The sequence below is a fragment of the Osmerus eperlanus genome, chromosome 18, assembly GCF_963692335.1.
Source record: "Osmerus eperlanus chromosome 18, fOsmEpe2.1, whole genome shotgun sequence".
NCBI lineage: Eukaryota > Metazoa > Chordata > Actinopteri > Osmeriformes > Osmeridae > Osmerus > Osmerus eperlanus.
The window spans coordinates 14,000,702-14,025,245 of NC_085035.1; the positions used below are offsets into that span (position 1 = coordinate 14,000,702).

At 44.0% G+C, this 24,544-nt stretch overlaps 1 protein-coding gene across 2 annotated transcripts; it reads right to left on the minus strand.

Moving 5' to 3' along the window:
• smad7 (SMAD family member 7) lies at positions 1 to 23,129 on the minus strand. Of its 2 annotated transcripts, none has more exons than XM_062484726.1 (4): positions 21,665 to 23,129; positions 20,573 to 20,626; positions 17,761 to 17,823; positions 1 to 839 (listed from the first exon to the last, which is right to left on the minus strand). In XM_062484726.1, the coding sequence occupies exons 1-4, from the start codon at positions 22,128 to 22,130 to the stop codon at positions 301 to 303; spliced, it is 1,122 nt and encodes a 373-aa protein (XP_062340710.1). In that variant the 5' UTR covers positions 22,131 to 23,129; the 3' UTR covers positions 1 to 300. The 2 variants fall into 2 exon arrangements, with proteins under 2 accessions (XP_062340710.1, XP_062340709.1); XM_062484725.1 differs by having other exon boundaries at positions 17,761 to 17,832; positions 21,665 to 23,128.
• Between the last annotated feature and the right edge of the window lie 1,415 nt (positions 23,130 to 24,544).

Below are 24,544 nucleotides of genomic sequence, written 5' to 3' on the forward strand. Positions count from 1 at the left end.
AATTATTTGTATTTTTTATTTATTTTGGCATTTCTTTGTTTGCATTTATATTAAGCAAAGTGCATCTTACTTTCTTTTTCCTGTCAACACATTGCACAATACATAAATAATGATGCATATAAAACGTCTTCATATTTACAAGTAATAATATATTTATATATAACATAAAATACATTTTACTTCTTAATTCACTTAATTAAATCTTAGTTATTTAATAAACAAGTCATTGAAAGTTTGTCTTTTTCTTTTTAAACATGTTTTAACATGAGGATGGGGGTCAGGGAAAGGCAGGGCTTGCTGCTATCGGTTGTTGAAGATGACCTCCAGCCAGCAGGGGCAGCTGCTGATAAACTGTCTAGTGTAGCACTGTCCCCAGCCCTTTACGAAGCTGATCTGTACTGTGAAGCCAGTTCGGGGTTGCTGTGTGAACTCGTGGTCGTTGGGCCTCTGCAGGCAGTCGGCCTTGTCAAAGTCAAATGCCTTAATGGAGAAGCCAGGGAACACCTTGTGCACCAGGAGCGTGCGCGAATCTGGGTTGTCCAGTGTGGCTGACTTGATGAAGATGGGGTAGCAGCTACGGTTGTATACCCACACCCCACCCGCCTCACGTGTCAGCTGGATGCCATAGCCGATCTTAGCCCGCACCATCTGGACCAGCTGGCTCTTGTTGTCAGAGCTGAGCTGTCCCAGGCAGAAGCCGTTCCCCTGAGGTAGGTCGTAGAAGATGTCCAGGGAGGGCTCCTGAACCGAGTAGAGGCGCCCCACTCGAGTCTTCTCCTCCCAGTACGCCACCACGCACCAATGGGCACGTTCACTCAGCGTCTGGACAGCTTGCGAATCTGAAGAGATACAGAGACAGACGGCAGTTACAACACTGAACCATGAACACAGAAGACAAAACTACAGTAGTAAAACACTGATTATAAGCAAGGGGTTAGGTTAGAGAGAAAGGTGTTAAGTATGTAAAAAGTTTTGGGGGAAAAGAACAGTATCAGTTTGAATGTAGTGGCTGAATTATAAATGTCTATAAATTAGCCACCATGTCTAATTCAAAGCCCTTCCACAATTGTTAAAATCTCTCGAAACAAGAAAAGTTGCTACCAAAGCCGCCAAACAAAAACATGCATCCCTAATTTTACTTTTCGGGAATACACTACAGGAATTTATGGAATTCCAGGCAGAGCTGCAGTCTCAGACACTAGTGGGCAAACCTCCAGGCCGCCCCTGTTTGTCTAAGTATTACTGCTTATCTTCTGTCTGGCCCTGTATTTTTGTGTGCAGCCCAGAAAACAATGTTCTGACGTCAAACCAGACATCAATCTGTCCAAGACATCTCTTTATGGCAGGCAAACTCATTATGGCAAAGGAAATTAGTACATAATAGCTGTCAAATACAAGCTGGAAAGGGAATGGAGCCAGAGAATGAGGATTCTTTGAAGACACCTGCAACTTTGGTGCTCTGTAACTCTGTGCCTCCAAATGTCTTTAATTGTGGCAGTGTAGTAAGAAGACCAGTAATGACAAACAAAAAGAGGTCATGGCAATGCTGAAGGGCAACTTACTGAGCTTGGTTCCAAAGTACAACAGACAACATGAGGTGAACGGGTTCCTCTGTAGAGAACTATGGTTTGGTAACCTTTTGGAGGAGGGGAAACGGGCCTGTCAATGGACAACCACGCATGACGTGGATGTATGAGGGGAGAGAGATACACTGAGGGCCTCATGTACTAACGCTTTTGCGCCCACTTCAGGCGTATTTGTTTCGCAATTTGCGCGTAAAAGCATGGCGAGGTATGTACAAACATGCCGCACTGAGGTAAAAGCGCAGACTGCCTGTCGCGGGAACTGAAAATGGCAAATTGCGCCTTTTGTGTCATGCATATGCATTCACGGGAGGGTCAAGGGGAAAGTGGGAGTTTCCCATAAAAAGATGGGAGGGGATGCGTTAAGTGCGCCTAATTATGTATTCCGCGGTATGTACAAAAACCGCCTGTGAAAGCGCACCTCTATTTTGCGTTGAAAATTCTACGCTTTTTAAAAGCAGGCGTAAACCAGGATGCGCATATGCTTCCTGGTGAAATGGCAGCAGTAACCCGAGCAAGACGAAGACAATGCCCAAAGGATTTTTGCCACAAGGATCACACTTTATGAATTGAGCGAACACAAAATCATTACGCGTTACAGATTAAGCAGCCATGCAATATTACAGTTACTGGAAGAAATCAAAGATTACATCGAATCTCCGACTCAGCGTTCACATTCCATTCCAGCAGTTGTTAAACTTTTCGCTACATTACAAATATTGGCATCAGGATCATTTCAAACAGTCATCGCTGTTTCGACTTTGGTGGCTGATCCATGATAGAAAGAGAGGAGGCCCATTCAATTGCGCATTTAAATGCTCATAATGTACGGTATAGTGGGCGGAGAAAGGCGCTGATTACCCGATTGACTTCGTAAATACGACGTAAACTGAAGTATCACAGCGTGCGCAATCTGCGGGTTGGCCATGGCGCTAATAACGCTACGTTTGCGAATGTACGTACATGAGGCCCTGAGTGTTTTGTGTACAAATTTGGCTCTCAGCAACATCTACTAAGGAGGGTGAGAGAACCAGTCAGACAAGGAGCACAAGGGAGTGAGAGATTTAAAGAGAGACAGACAGGCATTTGACATTTTCTCAATCTTCTTTCTCAACTTTAGCCTAATAATCTCCTACCTAATAATGCTCACCCAAACAAGAACGCTTTTATCAACACACAACAACTTTGAGACAACATCTCTTAGAGAGATATTAACTGGTTAACATTTCACAGGGAGAACACTCCTACTTATAAGAGCCCTTCTTCTCTCTCTCCCCCCTCTATCCTCCCCATACTCTCATCCGCCCCTTTCTCTACCTCTTTCATCTTTTAAGGCAGGGGAGTGTACCCCGTAATTTGCCAGGCCAGGCCTTGTCTAAGGCTGAGGAGGCTACAGTTCAGTTATGTTAATGGTATACTATCTCAACCCAGTCTCCCTGGGCTGGCTCAACCTGTTATTACCCTTCATTAGAAGATGAAAAAATGAAGAAAAGGGGAAAAATGTCTTCCATAAAGCAACAGGCACTTGGTTTTGTCTTTGAAGTCAGTCACTGTAAAGCTGACTGTAAACATTTTTGTAAATCAAACTTCTTCCAGCTATGGGGAAAGGCACACTGGTGTTTCACCCCCCAAAAAATAAATAAAAAAAAGCTTCTCTAAGCAAGGAGAGAAGGGAGCACTGGCTGCGACAAAAGACAAGGCCTCTTGTGCATTTGTGTCAGTCCTGTTTCTGAGGCTTTTTTATCCCTATTGTCAGTGGAGGTTGGGGAGGGCCTACTGGCCTACCCTTTCCTCATAACCCCCACCCCTGCACTCCGCAGCTCCGCTCTGCACCGTGTTTGTTATTGCTAGGAGAGACAGTGCCTGGCGTCAGAGGTCATTACATGCCTGCTTGTCTGAGCCTGTCATCACAGCCTTAAACCACAGAGGTATTCATCATATGGCTTAGAGCCCTCCTCTCGCACAAGGAACCAAGTGGGAAAAAGAGAGAGGTAGGTAGAGAGGAACAGAGGGTATTCTTGCTGTCTCCCCCCTTCCCACCCTCGAGAGAGACAAATCCCAGGGAACATGTCTGATGGGGCCTGTAGTTGCGCCTGGCCACTTGGACATCTTGCAGCCTTCCTATTATGTGGCGATGGTGCACCAATGACAATTGGGGGGCTGTATACCTGAGTCTCTGAAGACAGTGGGCCAGATATGCATTTAATTCACAAGTAACTGTGTCATTACTGAAGCCTCATAACAAGCAGAGAGAAATAGCAAGGGAGAAAACAAAACCACTCACAAACAAAAGCAGTGGCAGTATCTATCCATCTCTATGACAGTTACAGTTCGTCAACACTAGAAACTGTCAGAATTGATTGTATGGCTCACCAAATAGTAAGGGCATCTCTTTAACGGATAACACCGTCACGCCACTGCAATGATACTTTTCAGTTTCTACATACTCAATCCATAATGCAGTGACAACCTAGCTAGAAGGCTGTAGACAAAGGCAGAGTTTGCCTGTGTGTTCATGTCTCTCCCACATCTGACACACACACGACCCCACACTAAATTGCAATGCACATACACACATATACATGCTGTAATGCACACATGTACACAAACACAATGTCATCTTGTCAGGCTTGTCACTGGCAGAAAAACACACAGCATGTTTGCATCTGTGTGTGTGTTTGTAGGTAGCTAGGGGGCTGGTATTGTTCTCAGAGTTTTCTGGATCCCATCTGTGCTGCCCAGTGACTCTGTGGTCCGTTTGTCTGTATGTCTCCAGGGGGTCAGGCAACCACACATCCAGGGGGAGTAGGCACAGACAGACAAACACACGTTTCAGTCCTGAGCTCCAGTGTCTACCTCTGTCTTTTCCCTCCAGTCACCATTCTCTCCCCCCCAGCTAACATCCCAGCCCTACTCTCTGTCTGCTGCCTCCTGCCATCTGTTCTGCTCTTTGTTCTGCCTGTCCTGTCCTGGGGTTTTTGCTCCATCCCCAATCCCCTTCCATACAGCACCCAGCTCCCCAGCATCCATCCCCCTCAGCCTTCACAAGTTACAACCATGCAAGTCCCTTTGCCTTTAAAATGTCCCTAATCTTAATTATAAGCGTTCAAATGTCCAAAGCTGCCCCATCTACTTTACCTAAAAGTGCAGAATCCTTATTTCGTACAAAGTACCTTCTACTTGCCATAATATTGAACCTGTGTAACATGATATTGAGAAGTGTGTGTGTAGAACAGACAATTAAGCAAAGCCCACTAAAAAGTCTAGAAAAGCCATGTTCTGTCCTTTGATTGAGAGTTCCTGACAATGCGGGCCATTTAGCTCCATTCCACTGCCTGTTTGTGGGAGAGACAGCCTTTTGAAAGGATCTTGCCTTCAGAAGTGGACACCAGCCCGAAAAGCTGAGATTATTGTGCCTAGATGGGAGCTGAGGGGGGCAGCAGCAGGGCTCAGCTCTCGCCATCAAGGCTGGAAACAGTGGAGTAGACTGGAAAAGTTAATGATTACTTCTGTCTGACTCTACACACGCACTCCAGATTGTAACTATTCCTGGACATCGTTGAACGCATGCATACACACACATTCACAATCACAGAAACTTGCATGCCCGCATTCACATTACCTACAACCCCAGAGAAAAATTCTGCATTGTCTGTTCAAACTTCAATTCTTAGTACACATTATCATAGGTAAACAGAGATGGAAAGCCCGTTGAATGGGTTCTTATTGATCCTGGTAGAACTGGGAGTCAGAAAGGTGGCAGGAGGGTAAGTGACCTTCTGTGTGTGTGTGTGTGTGTGTGTGTGTGTGAGTTTGTTTTCCTTCTCATTTAGCCAACCAAACAGTCATGCAATAGCCCATCTTCTTCAGACACAGGGTTGGTGTTGGAGGGTGGTGCCCTTGTCTGTGTTTTCCAGGCTGTCTCAACACCCCTCTCTCTCCCTCTCAGGCTGGGGCAAGTCTGTTCCAGAAGATAGAGGGAGTGATGGCAAAGGTCACACTCAGACATTCCTTTTGTTCTATGGGCTGTGCCCATCTTCTGTCTTCTACTTACTGAAGTAACAGAATGCAGAAGCAGACAGATTCTGGCCTGTAAATAGGCCTCAGAGGCCATTCTTTCTCATTGCAGGGCTTGAAATTGCGACCATTTTGGTCACATATGCTCCCGAAATTGTATCTGTGCAACCTCAAAGCATGTTTGGGAGCATTTGTGCGAGTGCAAATAATCGTTATGGTGCGACCTGTTTTCATTTATTTACAAAACACCTGCACATTAGCTTGTCACCCATGTCACAGTCACCCCTTTCCATTTCTAGGGGTTTTTCTTCTTCTCTATCCACCTCAACTAACCTCAGTCTACCACAGGGTCAGAGTCAGAGCTCTTTGACATGTCAATTTCCAAATGGCTGACATGGAGGGGGATCCTTCCTCCACCCATTGAGTTATTATTCTAGCACTACATCATTGGACACCGCCAACCGTCTCCTTTTGATAGTAAACAAACTGTGACTAAGGGTAGCTGGTAGCAGGAAGGACTGATGATGCATTTTACTCAGAAGGTGAGGGGTGGGTGTCCCTCACTGGTGATGTCATGATGGATTAATCTCTTTACACAAACACACAGAGAGTGCCGCCCATGTCTCTGAGAGCAGTGCCACACAGTGCCACCACAGAAGGAACAACTGCCTGCATTGTTCTACAACTTGGGTGTCAGCAATCTCCGTGGGAACCAGCATGTACTGGGGACAGGCAGGCAGGCAACCAACCAGCCGGGCTAGTTGAGAGCAGAAAAGATCTTTGCTGTCTGTTCATCTGTCTACAAATTATAGTAATTGTTAACAACTGTATGATATATGCCTATGCCAATGAGTGTGAACTATCCCTGAGCTGTATACATGGACTTGAGACGCAGGCGTGAAGAAGAGACGGTCTGACTATTACTCATGGCTGCCACGATTGAGAAACTTCTCACTGTCAGGCAGACAAACATGAAAGCTATTGGTGCCATCACTCTCCAGACCCTTTTTATCCACTGAGTACACATGATTGGGTTGGCTAACTGGCTGGCTGACTAGCCGTTTTGCTGTGGTTGGAAATAGCAGCATGTCGCAGAGAGAATTCTGAGGCTGAGGTTGAAAAAACACAGAAGGGATCAGGAATGTCCACCTCCTTCCCGACCACCATCCATCCACACCCTATCACCCTCCTCCACACCCTATCACCCTCCTCCACACCCTATCACCCTCCTCCACACCCTATCACCCTCCTCCACACCCTATCACCCTCCTCCACACCCTATCACCCTCCTCCACACCCTATCACCCTCCTCCACACCCTATCACCCACCATCCACACCCTATCACCCTCCTCCACACCCTATCACCCTCCTCCACACCCTATCACCCTCCTCCACACCCTATCACCCTCCTCCACACCCTATCACCCACCATCCACACCCTATCACCCTCCTCCACACCCTATCACCCTCCTCCACACCCTATCACCCTCCTCCACACCCTATCACCCTCCTCCACACCCTATCACCCTCCTCCACACCCTATCACCCTCCTCCACACCCTATCACCCACCATCCACACCCTATCACCCTCCTCCACACCCTATCACCCTCCTCCACACCCTATCACCCTCCTCCACACCCTATCACCCTCCTCCACACCCTATCACCCTCCTCCACACCCTATCACCCTCCTCCACACCCTATCACCCTCCTCCACACCCTATCCCCATCCACACCCTATCACCCTCCTCCACACCCTACACCCTCCTCCACACCCTATCACCCTCCTCCACACCCTATCACCCTCCTCCACACCCTATCCCCATCCACACCCTATCACCCTCCTCCACACCCTACACCCTCCTCCACACCCTATCACCCTCCTCCACACCCTATCACCCTCCTCCACACCCTATCCCTTGACTTTCTCCATACTTCCCTTTTACATTTACATTTAGTCATTGAGCAGACGCTCTTATCCGGAGCGACTGACAGTAAGTACAGGGACATTCCCCCGAGGCAAGTATGGTGAAGTGCCTTGCCCAAGGACACAACGTAATTTTGCACGGCCAGGAATCAAACCTTCTGATTAATAGCCCGATTCCCTAACCGCTCAGCCATCTGACTCTCTTTGGTTTTGATCATCTTTTCATACAATGTGGTTATGTGAAAAACCACTGTCTTTGAAAAATGGCCATCTTGTTCTGGGCCTTCCACCAACTCTTACAGACCTAGGGCCGGATGCAGGCCCACCCTCCATCAAGCTACAGCTAGGCTGGTTAGGCTAACCACGGCTGAACCAAGTCATGCTAATCTAGGCTGAGTCCAGCTAGGATAGGCTAGGTTAGGTATGGATATGTTAAGCTAGTCTGAGCCCAGATAGGGCTCAGATAGGCCTTCCTCAGTGTCAGACAGTCTCAGAGTACACTTCTCAGTCTTCCTCATGGCTCTATATGGTGGTTACCAATAGGTAACATGTACAACACGTAGCCCCTACATAGAATCACGGCAGGCTTACTGGGCTGTTTTCCTCTCCGCCTCCCTTTCTCCTTTTGCTGTTCAGATTCATGCAACGTAATGACTCAGGGTGCGGAACCCAAAGAACAGCCAAAACCTAAATTAACTCAGGGACCAAGAGCTGGCTTGGCTGCGTGTCTCAGGGAGGAAGTGGGGAGTAATGAAAGATGCTCGTCCAGAGAGAACTGAGGCAAAAAGAGCTGCTTTGAAATTACAGAGAGAAACAGAGAGAGAGATGCCTAGGTCCAGCCCAAAAGGCCATTTTCTCTCCCTCGAGAAGTAGGAAAAACAAAGCAAAGTAAAACATATCTTAAAGAATGGGACTGAAAAACCTGTAATAGGTCAACAAGAAGTCAGGTTTGCATTTTGATCAATCTGCATTGCCCTTTAACTTGAGCTGAGACGTCATAGGCTCCACTTTTTCTCTCTGTGTTTGTTTTCCACCTCTGCCTCCCGGGCCTCCCCGTCAGCTGCCTTTTCCTCAAAGACATGATGTCATTTCCTGTGTGGCCCTTTCCTTTTCTGCTAACCCAAACAACACAGGAATGTGGAGGGGGACTATGGGAGCACTGTTAAATCTGCTCTAACCAGCCTTACCTATCTACTCTGCAGTGTTTGGACTTAAAAATGAACCAAAAGGATAAACGTTTGGATTGACTGACTTGCATTCTGAGTTTAAAAAAAATATTATACTTTTTTTTTATTACTGACCTCACAACCCAATCTGACAGCCCAGCCAGTAACCTCTGTACTTACTGTGAACCAGACACCCAGTACAGACAGTTAAGACATCAGAATGGCTATACAGCATTTGCTAACACTGGACTCTCAAGTAGCTTGTGTTACTGCTGACCTGCTCTGAGCTGGCTGGCTGGCTTGCTGGCTGTCTATCTGTATAATAATACACCTCAACCTATATTTAACCTGCTGAGGGGAGGAAGTGGCAGTGTGACAGTGGGATTTCAGCCAAATAGGCCGCCAGCAGTTCATCCTATCCTGTCTGCGTGTCGGGGGTGTGTGGGGGTATGGGGGTGAGACGCCAGTGGGCCTCCACGGATCCTCTTACACAGGCACTCTGGGGTCACTCCACAACGGCACCAACCAGGCATACCACCCAGTCTCCCGACCCTGCCAACCCCCCAGGCCACCTCCATCCATTGCTCCCCAAGCCTTCCTCACATGCAGAAAATCCCTTGTAACGTGGCCTGTGAACGCACACACAAACACATATACACACAGGAGATAAAACACCTCAGCACCTGACCTCAACCCTGGCTGGCGCCCATCCCAGAGTACACACTGAACCCCTTCTGTCACATGCTCACACACTCACACAGTCTCTCGCAAATGGAGACACCTGTATGTGTCACATACATTCAGTAACTAGCAAATGCTGTTTGCTTGTGTTCTGACAAGCTCCAACCTCCATTGCAGTCTTTTAAAAGACACAGAGCAGAGAGGAGCAAGAGGTGGAGGAGATGGGGGAGGAGGGAATGGAGCAGAGAGCCACAGAGGCCAAGAGCTACAAACAGCAGACTACAACTGAACAGCATCCAAACTCGGGTTTTCGACCGCCACTGAGTCCCACCCCTGGCCCCCATCCAGGCCTAGTTCCAGCCCACTTTAGTAGGGGTTACTAATGTTTTTTTTTTTTTTTTTTTACATTTTAGCATGTTTAAGCTTCAATTTAGTGCAGAGAGAAACTTTGAGAACTATTTAATTGATCTTTGTATGGTTAGTCTGTATTGTTGCTTATCCTTATTGGCACTGCCATCCGCAAATACTGGCATGGATTTGCTCCCCTGCGTCAGCTGATTGAAAGATTTATCTGCATGAACACAATGATCAATCATGTTACCACAGAGTCACCATAAACAATCCATGGAAACAGTGCTGCTGTGAATGACCTTCCTTTCACACCAAACATCCTAATAGGAAAGGATTTCAGAACAGGTTGTGATAGTGCATATTATTGAGACGATGGCTCTCATTAACATCCGCAGCCCTTTTGTTCTGAGCGGCAACATGGAGTGAACTGGGCGGGATGGCTGCGACACTGGAGCTGTCTCCAAGCTGGGAGCGGCATAGGGGATAACTAGGCTGGGGCAAGGTAACTGGGCTGGGGCAAGGTAACTGGGCTGGGGCAAGGTAACTGGGCTGGGGCAAGGTAACTGGGCTGGGGCAAGGTAACTGGGCTGGGGCAAGGTAACTGGGCTGGGGCAAGGTAACTGGGCTGGGGCAAGGTAACTGGGCTGGGGCAAGGCGCATGCTTAGCCGCCTGCGAGTGTGACACCGGTGAGAGTGCCCCCGGACTAAAAATACCACAACCAGTATCATCAGACTCACTGGTGCTACTATTTTTGGGCTTCGGAACACGAATCAAAAACCTATGCATGTCTAAAACCAGCGAGGTGAACAGAGCAAGCTATCAAACCGGACACGAGTGCTGCTGCAGCTGTGTGCATTTGCCAGATGTGATACGGAAGCAAATTGCTCCTTACGTACAACAGCCTACCCCCCAACAACACCGCCCCAACAACACCGCCCCTTCTCCCAAAAAGCAAAACAAATTACTCAAACAAATGTCGGTATACAAATTCATTTTAAAATTTAAAATGTCAAATGCAATAACTCTTTCTCCTTGTTTCGCTCAAAAAGTCAAAACACAACCTAACCACCAGATGTGACAAAAGGCTGTCAACTGTCCAAAAACTTCACAACACACCTTTCTCGCTGCTGTCCTTGATATTTATAGTACCCAACTAACCAATCAGCATATAGTAAAAAGTATTATTTTTAACAAAACAAGAGACAAATTTTACAGTATTTTAAGAGACAAAATACAGTATACAGTTAGGACCATAAATATTTGGGCACTGACACAAGTTAGGGTTACATAATAAATATGGGCTTAAAGTACAGTCTCTGAGCTTAAATTTTAGGGTTTTCACATCAAAATTTGAAGGAGGGTTAAGGAATTACAGCTCTATAATATGTATGACACTGGGCCACTAGTGTTAATTGATGATGTGACAGAAGACAGAAGCAGACGGATTAATCTTAAAGTGTATAGATATGTCTGCACAGATTCAGCCAAATTCAGCAAAGTTGATTGGACGGCGCTTCACTTTTACAGATGGACAATGACAATTAGTTTTTTAAGGCAAAGAAGAGGAATATTCTGAACCCGACCGACCATGCATTTCACTTGCTGAAGACAAAACTTAAGGCAGAAAGACCCCCGAACAAACAACAACTGAAGACAGCTGCAGTAAAGGCTGGCAAAGCAACACAAAAGAAGAAACCCAGCATTTGGTGATGTCCATGGGTTCCAGACTTCAAGCAGTCAACAAAGGACAAGGATTCTCAAAAAAGTATTCAAAATGATAGTTATTTATGATTATAAAAATGGTTGCAATTCCTAAACGTTTCATAAAATATTTTTGTTCAACCCCTTGAGTCTGCACTTTAATTGTCTGCACTTTAATTGCATCTTGGTTTTTTCATTTTAAATTCATTATGGTGGAGTACAGAGCCCAAATTATGAAAACTGTCACTGTCCAAATATTAATGGACCTAACTGTAGTAATTTTGTTACATCAATTAATGCAGTTACTGATGCAAAAACTCTGCCTGCACATTACAAATGGGCATGGACACTGCACTCTCTCGGTCAGTTGTCGGTGTCGTAATGAGTCACTGTGGGTATAGGATAAGATCACTATTCCTACCACTTAAGCCTCCTCGGTCAAATTGAAGTATGGATATAGCAAACCGCAAATGGGCATAGCCTACGACAGGAACAATGTTCTTACAAATTTAGCCTCCTCGGCCGGTGGTTGGTGTCTTATTTATGTGAATGCGATACAGAAAATGTTTGTGGGGATAAGACAATTTAAGAGAACCAACATAATATATTTTGATCAATATGACATAAGCAATTGATAATGAAGGAAACAGCAGACAATTGAATGCTACATCATCATTTGCATGAAAGTACCAGAGCATTTTTCCAATTTGTTGAAAATAATGACAAACAGCTTTTAAAAATGCGCAAAAGTACTTTTGAGAATTTAAATTATGATCGGAGAAATGTAGGTACCAAAGCCACTGAGAAAAACTGTGTGTCACCGTCATCTTACTCACCAACAGCATCACTGTGCTATATAGTTCCAATAATCTGTGTTTGTGTGTCTCACCAACAGCATCACGGGCACTGTGCACTAGTTCAGGTTCATTCTTAATCACCCTGCAAGACAGGGGGACAAGAGCTCCTCACAGGACAACAGAACATAATCCTCCAGGGCTTGAAATTGCGACCATTTTGGTCGTATACGCTTCAAAAAACGTATCTGTGCGACCTCAAAATATATTTAGGAGCATTTGTGCGAGTGCAAATGTTCACTGTACACGGCATGACGAGAAGAAGGATGATAACGAACAAGGAGGAGTTGGGTGGTTTGTCAGGCTCCAATCCCTTTAAACTCATTTTTCTACTACTAATTGGCAGAATAGCCCTTGTTTTTAATCAAATAGTTACTGGTTCAAGAATAAAACAAAGAAACCAGTCAAATAACAATCATAGAGGTGAAGGAAATGTTTTCCATGCATGTTCCTAAACGCGAACAAACAGATGTGCCAGGTTAACAACGACCAGTCGGTAAATATGAATGGAATGCCGAGATTGAACTTCTTTGGATATGGATACCTTGCCATCTACTCGATCACCAAACAATTTGAGTTCCCCCGTCGCGGCACGCAGAGCAAGTAGGACAACCAGATAAGAGGTAATTGGCATGGTTTCAATGTTCTCTTGATTCTGATCCTATTGTCTGGGGATGTGCAATTAAACCCAGGCCCATCTCTTCACCTTTCCCCGGAGGCTGCATCAACAAGTGGACTGTACGGGCGGCAACTGAACTCCGGAGGGAGGAACGTCTTCGCCGAGAGAATTCCACATGGTGACAACGGTATCCAATCAGTAAGAAAACGAGAATTCTGATTTTTTCAGACTGTAAATCACACAAGGGTAATATGGGAGCCTATGTCTAAACCTAAGGGCATTCTTGGTAGACACTTGAACATTTGGAGTATATTTCCAAAATGTGATCAGATTCAACATCTGCTAACTAACTCAAATTTCGATTTTTTAGCGTTGAGCGAAACTTGGCTACACTGTAACATCCCGACCAGCATGATTGATGTCCCCGGTTACACTTGTCACAGAAAGGATAGGACATCTGACAAAGGCGGGGGGGGGGGGGGTACTATTCTATGTTAGAGACACTGAAATGTAATTAAATCAAACTGGATACACAATTAGAATGTTTGGCTTTGAATGTTGCATTATCCCCCAAGATGAATATTAACATTGTAGTGCTGTATAACACACCATCTCATGATAACCTAGACAAACATTTTAAATATGTAAATAGTCTGATCCATACACTGATCCATCTTTCTTGGTGATTTTAATATTAACTGGCTAGAGAAGAGCCGTAGAAAAAACTTAGAGGCTTCTATCAAAACACAGTCTTCAGCAGATGATGAAGGGCCCAACTACGATTACGCGAACGAGTGAAACTATGATAGATCTGATAGTCACTAACAGACCCCAGCGAATCATCAGAACATAAAACCTACTAACGGGGCTCTCTGATCATAATATGACCATGGTTGTCCGAAAACGTACTAAACAGCGTTTACCAAAATTTGGCGGATGAAAGTAAACCAGGGAACTCGGGTATCCCCAAAAATAAATTGACACAAGTTGAAAATGATATAAATAATTTAGACTGGAACAACGTTCTACAATCGAATGATTTAGAAAATTGTTGTAACTCCCTGATAAAAAACCTCACAAACCTGATTGGGAAATACACTAAGACATTCAAAGGTACGCAAAGAAAAGTCTCCTTACCATGGCTGAACAATGACACTCGTCAGCTAATGAAAAAAAGAGACTATGCCTTGAAAAAATCGCTGCTCTCCAAACCAAATACCGATCTCCTCATCTTTAAAGGATTGAGAAATGCAGTAGTTAGAGAACTGCGTAAAGCAAAGACAGCCTATTTTATGCAACTGATTGAGGAATCTGAAGGAAACAGCGCATCCCTATGGAAGCACCTCAACAGCCTTACTAAACTCAAGCCTAGTCAGAATTGGAAGTGAATGGAGTTATCAGCACTAACAATTCAGATATTGCAAATTAATTCCATAACTTCTTTATTCAGTCAGTGAAGGAGCTTGCTGAGAATTTTGAACCAGCAACCTTATCACAGACCACAAAGTCGGAGCCGTCAAAGCTTTTCCAAATTAAGGTCAGTCAGGAAAAAGTACATAAAATCATTCATAAACTAAATAAGTCTAAGGCAAAGGATGTGTTTGGGTTGGACACTACCTTTATTAGAACTCACTGTTCTGCCCTGGTTAAACCTGTAACCCACCTGGTAAACCTTTCCATCAGAGTGGGCAAATTCCCACAAAGTTGGAAACAAGCCATCATTACCCCAATTATCAAGGCTGGCGCAAAGGATCAAGCAGGCAATTATAGGCCAATCTCAATATTGCCTGATCTTTCCAAAATATGTGAACAAATTATCACAGAACAGCCAGTAGAGCATCTCGAAAGCAACAAACTTATCAACTCCAAACAGTTTGGATTTAGACCAGGGTACTCTACAGAAATGGCTAACTGCTACCTTACCGAGAACATCAAGAGTAAGTTGGACAAGGGTAATGTTGTGGGAGCTGTGTTTATAGACCTAAAAAAGGCCTTTGACACCGTGAACCACAATATACTCTTGAATAAATTCACCACATTCAACTTCTCTGAACATGCTATCGGCTGGTTTGCATCATATCTGGAGCATAGAGAGCAACGTGTTAAAATAAACACTGAACTCTCAACGCCACTACAATCCACAATGGGTATCACACAGGGCTCCATCTTGCGGCCTCTGCTTTTTAGTTTATATATAAACCACCATGCACCATACCATGCTGTCAGTCAGCCAACTCAGTCAAATGTACGCTGACGACAGTTATTTATGCATCAGCCAGGACACCAAGGAAATGGAGGGTATATCCCAGTACCTCAAAGATAACCATCTGACGCTCAACGTCAAAAAGACTATCTATGTGCTTCTCTATAATAGGGAAAGCCAAGTGTACTATAAAAATAGACCAAGGGGCCATAGAGGAAGTTGAGGAATTTATATTTTTAGGTATTATTCTGGATTCCCACCTCAAACTCAATAAACACATTAACAAACTCTGTAAGACTGTCCGGACAAACCTGAACTGTTTCAGAATAATGAGGCATCACATACCTGTCAAGGCAGCTTTACAGTTTTTTCATGCCATGATACTCTCTCACTTATCCTACTGTGTTACTGTATGGGGCCAAGCCTCCCAGACAACAGTCAAACCCATCATTTCATTATACAAACAGGCACTGAAAATAATGGATCAGAAACCATCAATATGGCACCACTGTTTGATTGTACAGAAAGACAAGCTTTTAAATTTGGATAGCTTTATGAAGTTCTCCTTTCTTAAACTGATTTTTAAATGCGCAAATAATCTAGCTCCAGCCGTACTCTGTCCTTTTGTGACAAAAACCAATACAAGATGAGTGGCCACTAGGGGAGCAGTGGGTGGCAACTGTATAGCAGAGCGCAAAACCACTTTCGGCCAGTCATGTTTTTCAGTGATAGGGACCCATTTTTTGAATGATTTACCAACAGAAATAAAAACACAAACCAAACAGAAAACATTTAATAGAAAGGTGAAACACTGGCTGAAAGTAAATCAAATATGTAGCCACTGAGTCAGGTCCATAAATGCAGGAGCACGCATGCACACACTCTGTTGTCCTTGTTGTAATGTATTGTGTTGTTACGCAATGTTCTGTTGTGTGTAATGCGGTTATGTATCTGTGAAATGTTGATACAATATATTATTTTATAATGTATCTGCTGCTTGATTGTGTAACTCACACGATGCAGTACATTTTATTTCGCTTAACTTTTTTGAAAGGCCTGACCAGGGACTGGGGTTGCAAATTATCCTATTGGCTAGAAACCTTTTATGCAACACATCTACAACATATTGTAATTCTAGTTCCATGGGAGTCAATTTTATATATGTAATAATGTGCGCTGAATTGTCCCTGACAAATAAACAAATAAATAAATGACGAAGAGAATGACGTTGTGTCCTTGGGCAAGGCACTTCACCCTACTTGCCTTGGGGAGAATGTCCCTGTACTTACTGTAAGTCGCTCTGGATAAGAGCATCTGCTAAATGACTAAATGTAAATAAAATACAAATAATTGTTATGGTGCAAACCTGTTTTAATTTCTATACAAAACGCTCACTAATTAACCTACTGCACAGTATGTGCCTGCTGTGAGCTGATCAGTGACCGATCTACCATTCTATCCAACATTACCGTTAAACTTCATCTTTATGTTCTTAACTTTAATGCAGATTATTTTTTGAATTTACCGTCAAACACTTAATGTCACTGCACTCTGTTGTCACGTGACATGGAGCTAACTCACGCTCAAAATTTGAAGAGCTGAAAAGACAACGAACATTTTCAGTGGGTGCTCCTACATTTTTGCTGGTGCTCTGAACTTTTTAACTTAAAAAAGTTAATTTCAAGCCCTGTCCTCCTTGCTTGCCTTTCTTCTTCATGCCTTTCTATCCTGAGTGCAGATTGGGAACTCCTCTGTCCTGTCATCCCCTTGCTTTACTGTCAACACAATGTTTTTTGAAGAAAAGTAGAGTTCAGCTGGGGGGAAAAGGGACAGAGGTGATACAGGGGTAATACCAGCAGACTTTTCATTCACAAAAGAAAGTCATGGAATAAACACAGCAGAAGTCCTAGACAACCCAGCCTCCTTCTACAAAACACAGAGGGAAAATGTCAACTATCTAGCACACCAACCTTTAAAATCCCCATAATGAGAAACATCTGAATTGACCTAGAGACTACGGCACAGTGCAGGGAGAGAGTATGGTCTCTTTCTCTCTTCCTCTCCCTCTCTCCTTCACCCATGCTCATAAACACCAACTTATCCGCTCGCCCCTGGACAGAGCCCTGCTCTAAAAGCGGTACAGCCAAAAGGATTATGGAAGAAAATATGGAGTTAGGTGCCAGTCCAGAAACACCTCGCTCCTTCAGGGAACAGGATGTGTTAGAGGGAGGAACATAGGAGACACAAAAGGAGCTACAGCAGACTACACACAAAGCTATCCTGGCCTTTGAAGGGAGTGTGAGATGAGAACCGAACCAACAACGGAACAAAAAGAGTTGTGAGCAATGGATATATGTATCTACGTAGACGCCTAGTACTTCATATCTATCTGTAAATGTTAGACCCCAGTCAACAACAGCATGTACTACCAAACCAGACTTCTGTGTGCACACACAGGAAACAAACATACTATTCTCTACAACTCTACCTAAACCGTGTTCTTTTTTTGTTTGGATTACATTACACAAAACAGCATGGTGTAAAATTAAAGGAGATGAAGAGAGGAGTGCTTAATTTTTAAGGACTGGGTGCATAGGACCCCTCAATCCACTGCATTACATCACAATAGAGAGAATGGAGAGGGACATTTTCTCACCTGAGAGCCCCACAGGGGCAGAGTAGGTTGTTTCCCCTGTCTCGGCAGATGAAGGCTCAGAGTCTGGAGAATTATGAATAGAGAGTTGGGGTAAAGAGAGACAGAAAGAGACGTAAGCGTGTGTAAGCATGACCACAGGGTGTGCATCTGTGAGCCTGTCAATGACAGAGTGAAATCAATGTCTACTGAAAACGTTCACTGAATCGAGGTCTACACACAAACAAATTTCATTGTAATGCAACCTAAGAGCAGTATCTTCAAGAGTAGTCAAGATCTATCCTGTGATAGACCAGTCATGCAGGAAAACCCTAACCGGCATCGCAATCTGACAATGGAACTAGCAGTGCCAGACATGGCCACCACCATAACCGGGTGGGTGGAACAAATACCCTTCCTCATGCTGTCCTTTCTCCATCCTCTCTTCCTTTTACGAGAACATATTACAGAATAAACAAACGTCTCTGGAGGAAAATAAGAAAAAAAATAAAGTGTCCACCAGCCTGATCAGCCCTAATAGGAATATACAGTTTAGCAGGATACACTCCATCAAAGCAGAAACAATGACCCAGACAGGAAATAGGCTCAACCTTGAAGCTGTTTGCAGTACATTTTCTTAATGGCCTGCTGTCTATTGCCAACTGGGAAAAATGACTTGCTTTAACCCTCCACATCTCTACACACCCAGCATTCACCGAATGACACCACCGCAGGACTTTTAGCTTCCTTCATAAAGGAACTATATGTACCTTACCCCTATGTCTGGTCATACTGTATATCGTTTTGAACTCTCTGGTTTGTGTGTGTATGTGTGTGCAATGCACACGTGTGGCAAGCCTGACGAGATGCACGGCAAAGCCTTCTTGGCTTTGTTTGGCTGCTAGGATGCAGGGCTGGTTTTCCTGGGCATGATTCACTAGTGACCACAGCTTGGCTGGAGGTGCTTCAGACTGCCCAGAGAGAAGAGGATCAGAGGGATGGAGGGAAAGAAAGAACGAGGGAGAGAGAAAGAGAGAGCGAAGAACAGACGATATGGAGAGAGAAAGAAATAGAGCAAGAAAGAAAGAGAAAAGGACAAGAGAAAGAATAGAGATGAGAGAAAGATATGGAGGGAGAAAAGTGAGAGGAGGACAATTAGGAGACAGAAAAGGAAGAGTAGGAAGGGAAATAAATATAGAGAAGGTAGGGGGCTGCTACATTTTCTAGGGTGCTAAGACAAACTAGCATTTTACAGCCTTTTTCATGTGGACCACTTTTGGCTGTCTGACACGTATCCCTAATTCCTGTTTCCTAGGTAAAAACATTTACTCTCTTTCACACAGACACACACACACATCTGCCTCTCCTACTTTTGTATAATCTATAAAGATTATAGACTTGAACACAGTTCTGTGTGCATATGTGTATGTGCATGTGTCCAAATGTGTGTGACCCAGCTACTGAGCCTGTCTATGTGGCCACGCTCCATTGTCCTATAAATATCTGTCCCCTCTCTCCTTTCTCTTTCTGTCTCTCTCTCTCGGCTTAGAGAAAAGCCCTCGAAGAATCGCAGCTGCAAACAACTTCCTATGTCCACTCAATGAAAAGACACTTTCTCCCTCTCCAGAGCTCTCCTGGTCAGCGGAGATTTGAGTCTGTTTCTGGTTATTGTTTTTGTCAGGGGATAGGCAGGGGGGTGCCGGTGTGGGGGGGACTTCCTCCTCTGGTTGTGTCAAAGCTGCACCAAGACAGATGGAGAGAGAGTGTCTGGTGTCAGTCGGGCCCTGAAGAGGGCCATCCGTCCAGTCACTCAGTGGTGGTAGTTACCCCCCTTGGCCTGGCCGCAGGAAATGCAGTAAATGTTTTATGGAGTCTGAATGAGCATCCTCTAAAGGAAGTCGCCTCCCGAACAATGTCTTCCTACCCCTGCTCCCTCCCCAACCTGGCTGTAACATCCACCCCCAGGGTCTTGTCTTGAAATCCTAAATCTGATTGGATCAACAACGCAACATCAAAAACCTGATTGGCTTTGTATTATTGCTCATAAACAATATCACAGGCTTTCTCAGGCATAACTGAAGTATTGTGGATGATAAAAGTCTAAGAGTGACCATAATAATACAATTATGACAATGAAGAGTCCTAAACCATCTCAACAGCAATACCTGATTGGCAATCATATAGTAACAATGAAATTTAGATATTTCATATTTGTGGTAAAGGACGTTTAAAAAGGTCAACACTAGCATACATATTTGTATAAAAGCAAACAGGACACAAAGACAAAAACACGCACACACACCAACAGCAGTGACACTCCCAAAACTCAGGTGGCATTGCTGTGTATCTGTCCTGCCAGCTCACCTCCCTTCAGCCAAAGAAGTTTGTACAGGCAACCACCGGAGATGGTGCCAGTCGGCCTGGAATGGGCCTTGGCACCCGTCCACTCTATTACTTGGTGCTGGCAGCCAGGCGTGCCACGCTCAGACCATCATAAATCACAACATTTCAGAGAGGATTTCCATCTCTCTCTTTCTCTCATACACACACACACACACACAACGCCAGTGAATATGTGAGCCGGCGTTTCATCTCCTGTGTGTCGTTACAAGATTTATCTTGAGGTCAGAGCAAAAAAGAAGATTGTAAAACTTCTCTTAGGGTACTTTTAAAGTGCTTTTGGCTTTTACATGTAGGAAAGGATTGACTTGTGGACTCAATGGCTTTCTGTGTTGAATTTGAATAAAAACTAAATTGCAAAAAGCAATGTCACATTTAAGGCAATACTTCTCAGGCAAAACATTATATATAAATAAGTCAACAAACTGTAACTCACCAGGTGGTTTAAGAAAGTCCATTGGGTAGCGGGAGTAAGGGGGAGGAGGAGACTCTAAAAAGAATGGCAGACAAAAGACAGAGCAGAGCATGAGAAAAGGGGAAGATAGAAACTTATGATAACAGTTGGCATTCTTCTGGGAAACTGTTTGTCTTAGCAGCAAAGGCTGTAGGCAGGGCAGCAAGGCGGCGATTGCCTTGATATTTAGCAGCCAGATAAACAGAGGGGCGCCTGGCGCCAGTCTCGCGGCTATCTACGTCTCGGCCTGTGTGAGATACGGGCCTCTTTTGGCTCAGGACAGGACGCTCCAATCACTGCGAAATAACTCAGACCAGACAGTCGATGAAACATTCGGTAACATCTAACTCATTTAAACAAGATATGCATGCATGAAAATATGCAGGCTATAATTTCACTGATCGGTTATCAGTCAACATAAAAAATGTGTCTAATAATTGCAAAACCTTAGACTACATGAACATGCATAGGCTAATGTTCTTTCTTAATTTATTGAGCAGACACCTATAGAGATTAGATACATTAAAATGTCCCTGCCTTGTGCTTGTTAGGCTTGTGGGCCTACCCAACACAACAATTTGTGAGTAATAGCATTTTGTTGACGATTCCAATTATTTTGGTAGTAGCCAATAGTGACAGCAAACCTACTCTTAGCTCAAACATAAATAAAATACAACGTTAAGCACAGAGTACGTTACTTCTTAATGTAATCAGCTGACACACATCATTATAGCGATTTTCATCAAATAGTTGATACACATAAAGTAGGCCTATTGCATATATTGGTAAAAAACAATAATATGAAAGACTCTAGACACGCATATCTATATCACAAATCCCACTTACTTATCCTGATGCTGATGATGTTTATAACTGTTCCTAGGCCTACTTTGTGATTCCAAATAATCTAAGTCTCACCTGAGACACCAGTATTACAGAAAATAGCCTACGCGATTTAGTCAATATAGCCGAATTGTGTACAGCCTACAATATTGAATGTTGATGAATAGACTCCATTCAACAGTATATTTATATAAAATCTGGTATAGATAATAAACAATGGAATATACTTACCGAGTTCGCAAAGCCTGCTCATGTGGTGCGGATTGCAGCAAATGAGTTCTGGGTTAATTTTCCCATAGGATTCACAGCAAGATAGTCTCTTTAACTCCGAGGAATGCCTGAGGTCCGGCCACCTGAACACTTTGTAGAGCAGCAGAGGGAGGGAATAAGACTGTTGACCCAGTTTGGTGTCCACTTTGCTGGGCATGAGAAGGCAGGGGCTCCTGGCACCCCCCTTCGACTCCACCGCTTGCAGGAGCACCTCTAATTGTTTGTCTTTAATTTTTTTCAGTATCGAGTGGGTCAATGCCTTCAATTCAGCTTCCGTCCCGGAATTACATTTGGCAACCTTTGTCGATTTACCCATACAGCAACCCCCGGATCCATGCGTTCGTGTATCCGTCTCCTCGTCGCCCTCGACGGGCGCACGGCTCCTCCAGAGTCGCCGGACGAGCCCCGATCGTTTGGTCCTAAACATGCGGGACGAGAAGAGGGTTTCCCGGCTAAAAAACGAGCATGATGTCCGCAAATCATGAAGATTCCGGGATCCGAGTCCAGGCAATGACAAGCAGCCTGAGATTATTGTACGGAAAAACTGGGATTTGGAGCTGCAAAGACAATCTGTAGCATACGCCAGTCTTTATATCTTTTAAAAAACGATGGTTGAGGGGAGTGGGTAGGATTAAAGGTCCCTATACTAGTAACCTTTTGTTTAAAAAGTAGTTAATCATCAGTCAATTTAAGACTTTGCAGAGATACTTTGCAGAAGCTATATTTCAAAGCGAGTGTGGGAAATATCCTACAAAATAGCTTCACTGATCATTATTTGACAATTCCACTTCGTGCTGTAGACTAGCCTACTGTTAAGATATTTTCTAGCCTCCATAAACACATTTAATTTTCTTCTTTCTTTCAGTATGGTTTCGTAAAACCATTGCAACCATATGCCGTAGGCTACACAGAGGCTATGGCTACTAGGGAATTTTGAAACAGTAGCCTATCAAATTCTAAAGGTATAGCCTACATGTACAAAACTCGCCTGTGTCTTAATAAGCATAATCCATTTTGACCCCGAGAGTGAAGCTGTATTATATGGTCTGTTTCCTGTGTTTTTTTCCGAACTGATTTCAAAGTAAATGGAGGAGAAGGCGATCGAATCCTAAACCAGCAAGCAAATCCAAAACTGAGCCTCAGAACTGGTAGACTGTAATCTGCACTCCGAGTTGAGTAGTGGCGTATCCGATTGAAAACAGCAAAAAGCTCTTGGTTACGTCCGTTTTACTCACAGTAGCACATGAGAAATCCCTTGATAAATTAATCCACCTACGTATATTGAATGAAAAGTCCGTGTCTAGGACATAAGCGACTTGACTGGCGACAAAGAAATGATGCGATCTTCCGAAAAGGACTAGCCTACGAATGACACGAATAACTGAAGTGCCCTTGCCTCGCTCGCTATCTGTTTCTGACTATGCTCTAATCGTGGCTCCAGTGCGCATTGGCGCGCCCCATCACGTGGTTGTCTAGACACCCTGTCGCTTAAAAAAAATGGTGTTGCGCAAACAAGAGATCAAGTAGCCTACCTAACATACAGAAAAATGGTTCTAAGAGGAAAGTTTTTCCGACTTATATTTATTACACAGTAAAAGTTGAGACAGGCAACATGATTGGGACAAACCTAAATTACATTGACTATTGTTAAATAGGCACACCATCTCATTTTAATTACGGAGTAGGATTCACTTTCTCTGTATCTGTGGTAGTTAGGGCAAACTTCAGACTGCGTTGCTAACACAAACCTATGGTAGGCTAGTCATGTAATGCCGATTATCCACAACCTTATGATTTTGAGGATTGTTAAATAGGCTAAATGCATAAGCTAAAAATGGTGAGCATTAACATAAGGCCCGTCATTGTTATCATTAGACTAGGCTTGACAAGTAGCCTATGTCAATTTCCTCGGCAGAAATCGAGCTCAGAGCTATCCTGGTCAAGGCTGCAAGAATATACTGCCTCCTTCTGGTCACAAAATGTTGATTGCTTTAGAAACTGACTGAGGAACACAGGCTTGCTTATTGACCTTTGTAAGCAGTTAGGTATTTTCTAATTTGTTATAAAAAAAATAAAGAAATAGATATAGCCTATATAAATGGTGATATTCCTGCTGACCTTACAGTTGTCGTGGCTCTTGGAATGTTTTTGTCGGATAGATGGGCCTGGCACCTCTCCTCTATCACCATTCCTTTCACCAGTAATTGAATATGAATAATTTAAAGAAGACTTTATAATGATCGATGCTCAAAGCTCAGTTGATCATCACATTTATTTACACAAAAAATGGGCGTAGGCTACAGAAATGACAAAAGTTAGTCAGCTAAACAATAGAACATCAATTCACGTAAGTGCCCACAAACCTCAAACAAACTGGATGATAACATCTGTTGCTTTAAGCAGCCTTGGTGGCCTGGGCAGCAGACAGTGTTTTTTGTGAGTCAAGAATGTTGCTTTAGCCTAATTGTGTCCATAGTGTCCATCCGACAGTACACTAAGCATAGTGGGGTCTTTGTTAATTTGGGTGCAAGTCAATGTAGCTGGAGGGCAGAGGGATGAATGATAATGATGATGGGATAGCCTATGTGTGATTGGGAGGCGCCACAGTCAATGGCTCAGTCTCATTGTTCTCTGATACCCACTGGCGCCGCACAAGAGAGCTTCAACCAGCGGTCCGGTTTTTAGGGTAGTCTGGAAATAATCAGCCAGGAAACCGGTTTTGTATAGCTGCCTCTTCTCTGACCATCCTTGTATGTGTGCAATGACGCTGATCCCGGCAGACTCCAGGAAGTATTTTATTAAGCAAGTTACTTCCCATTCCTATTGACCAAAATAGGCACA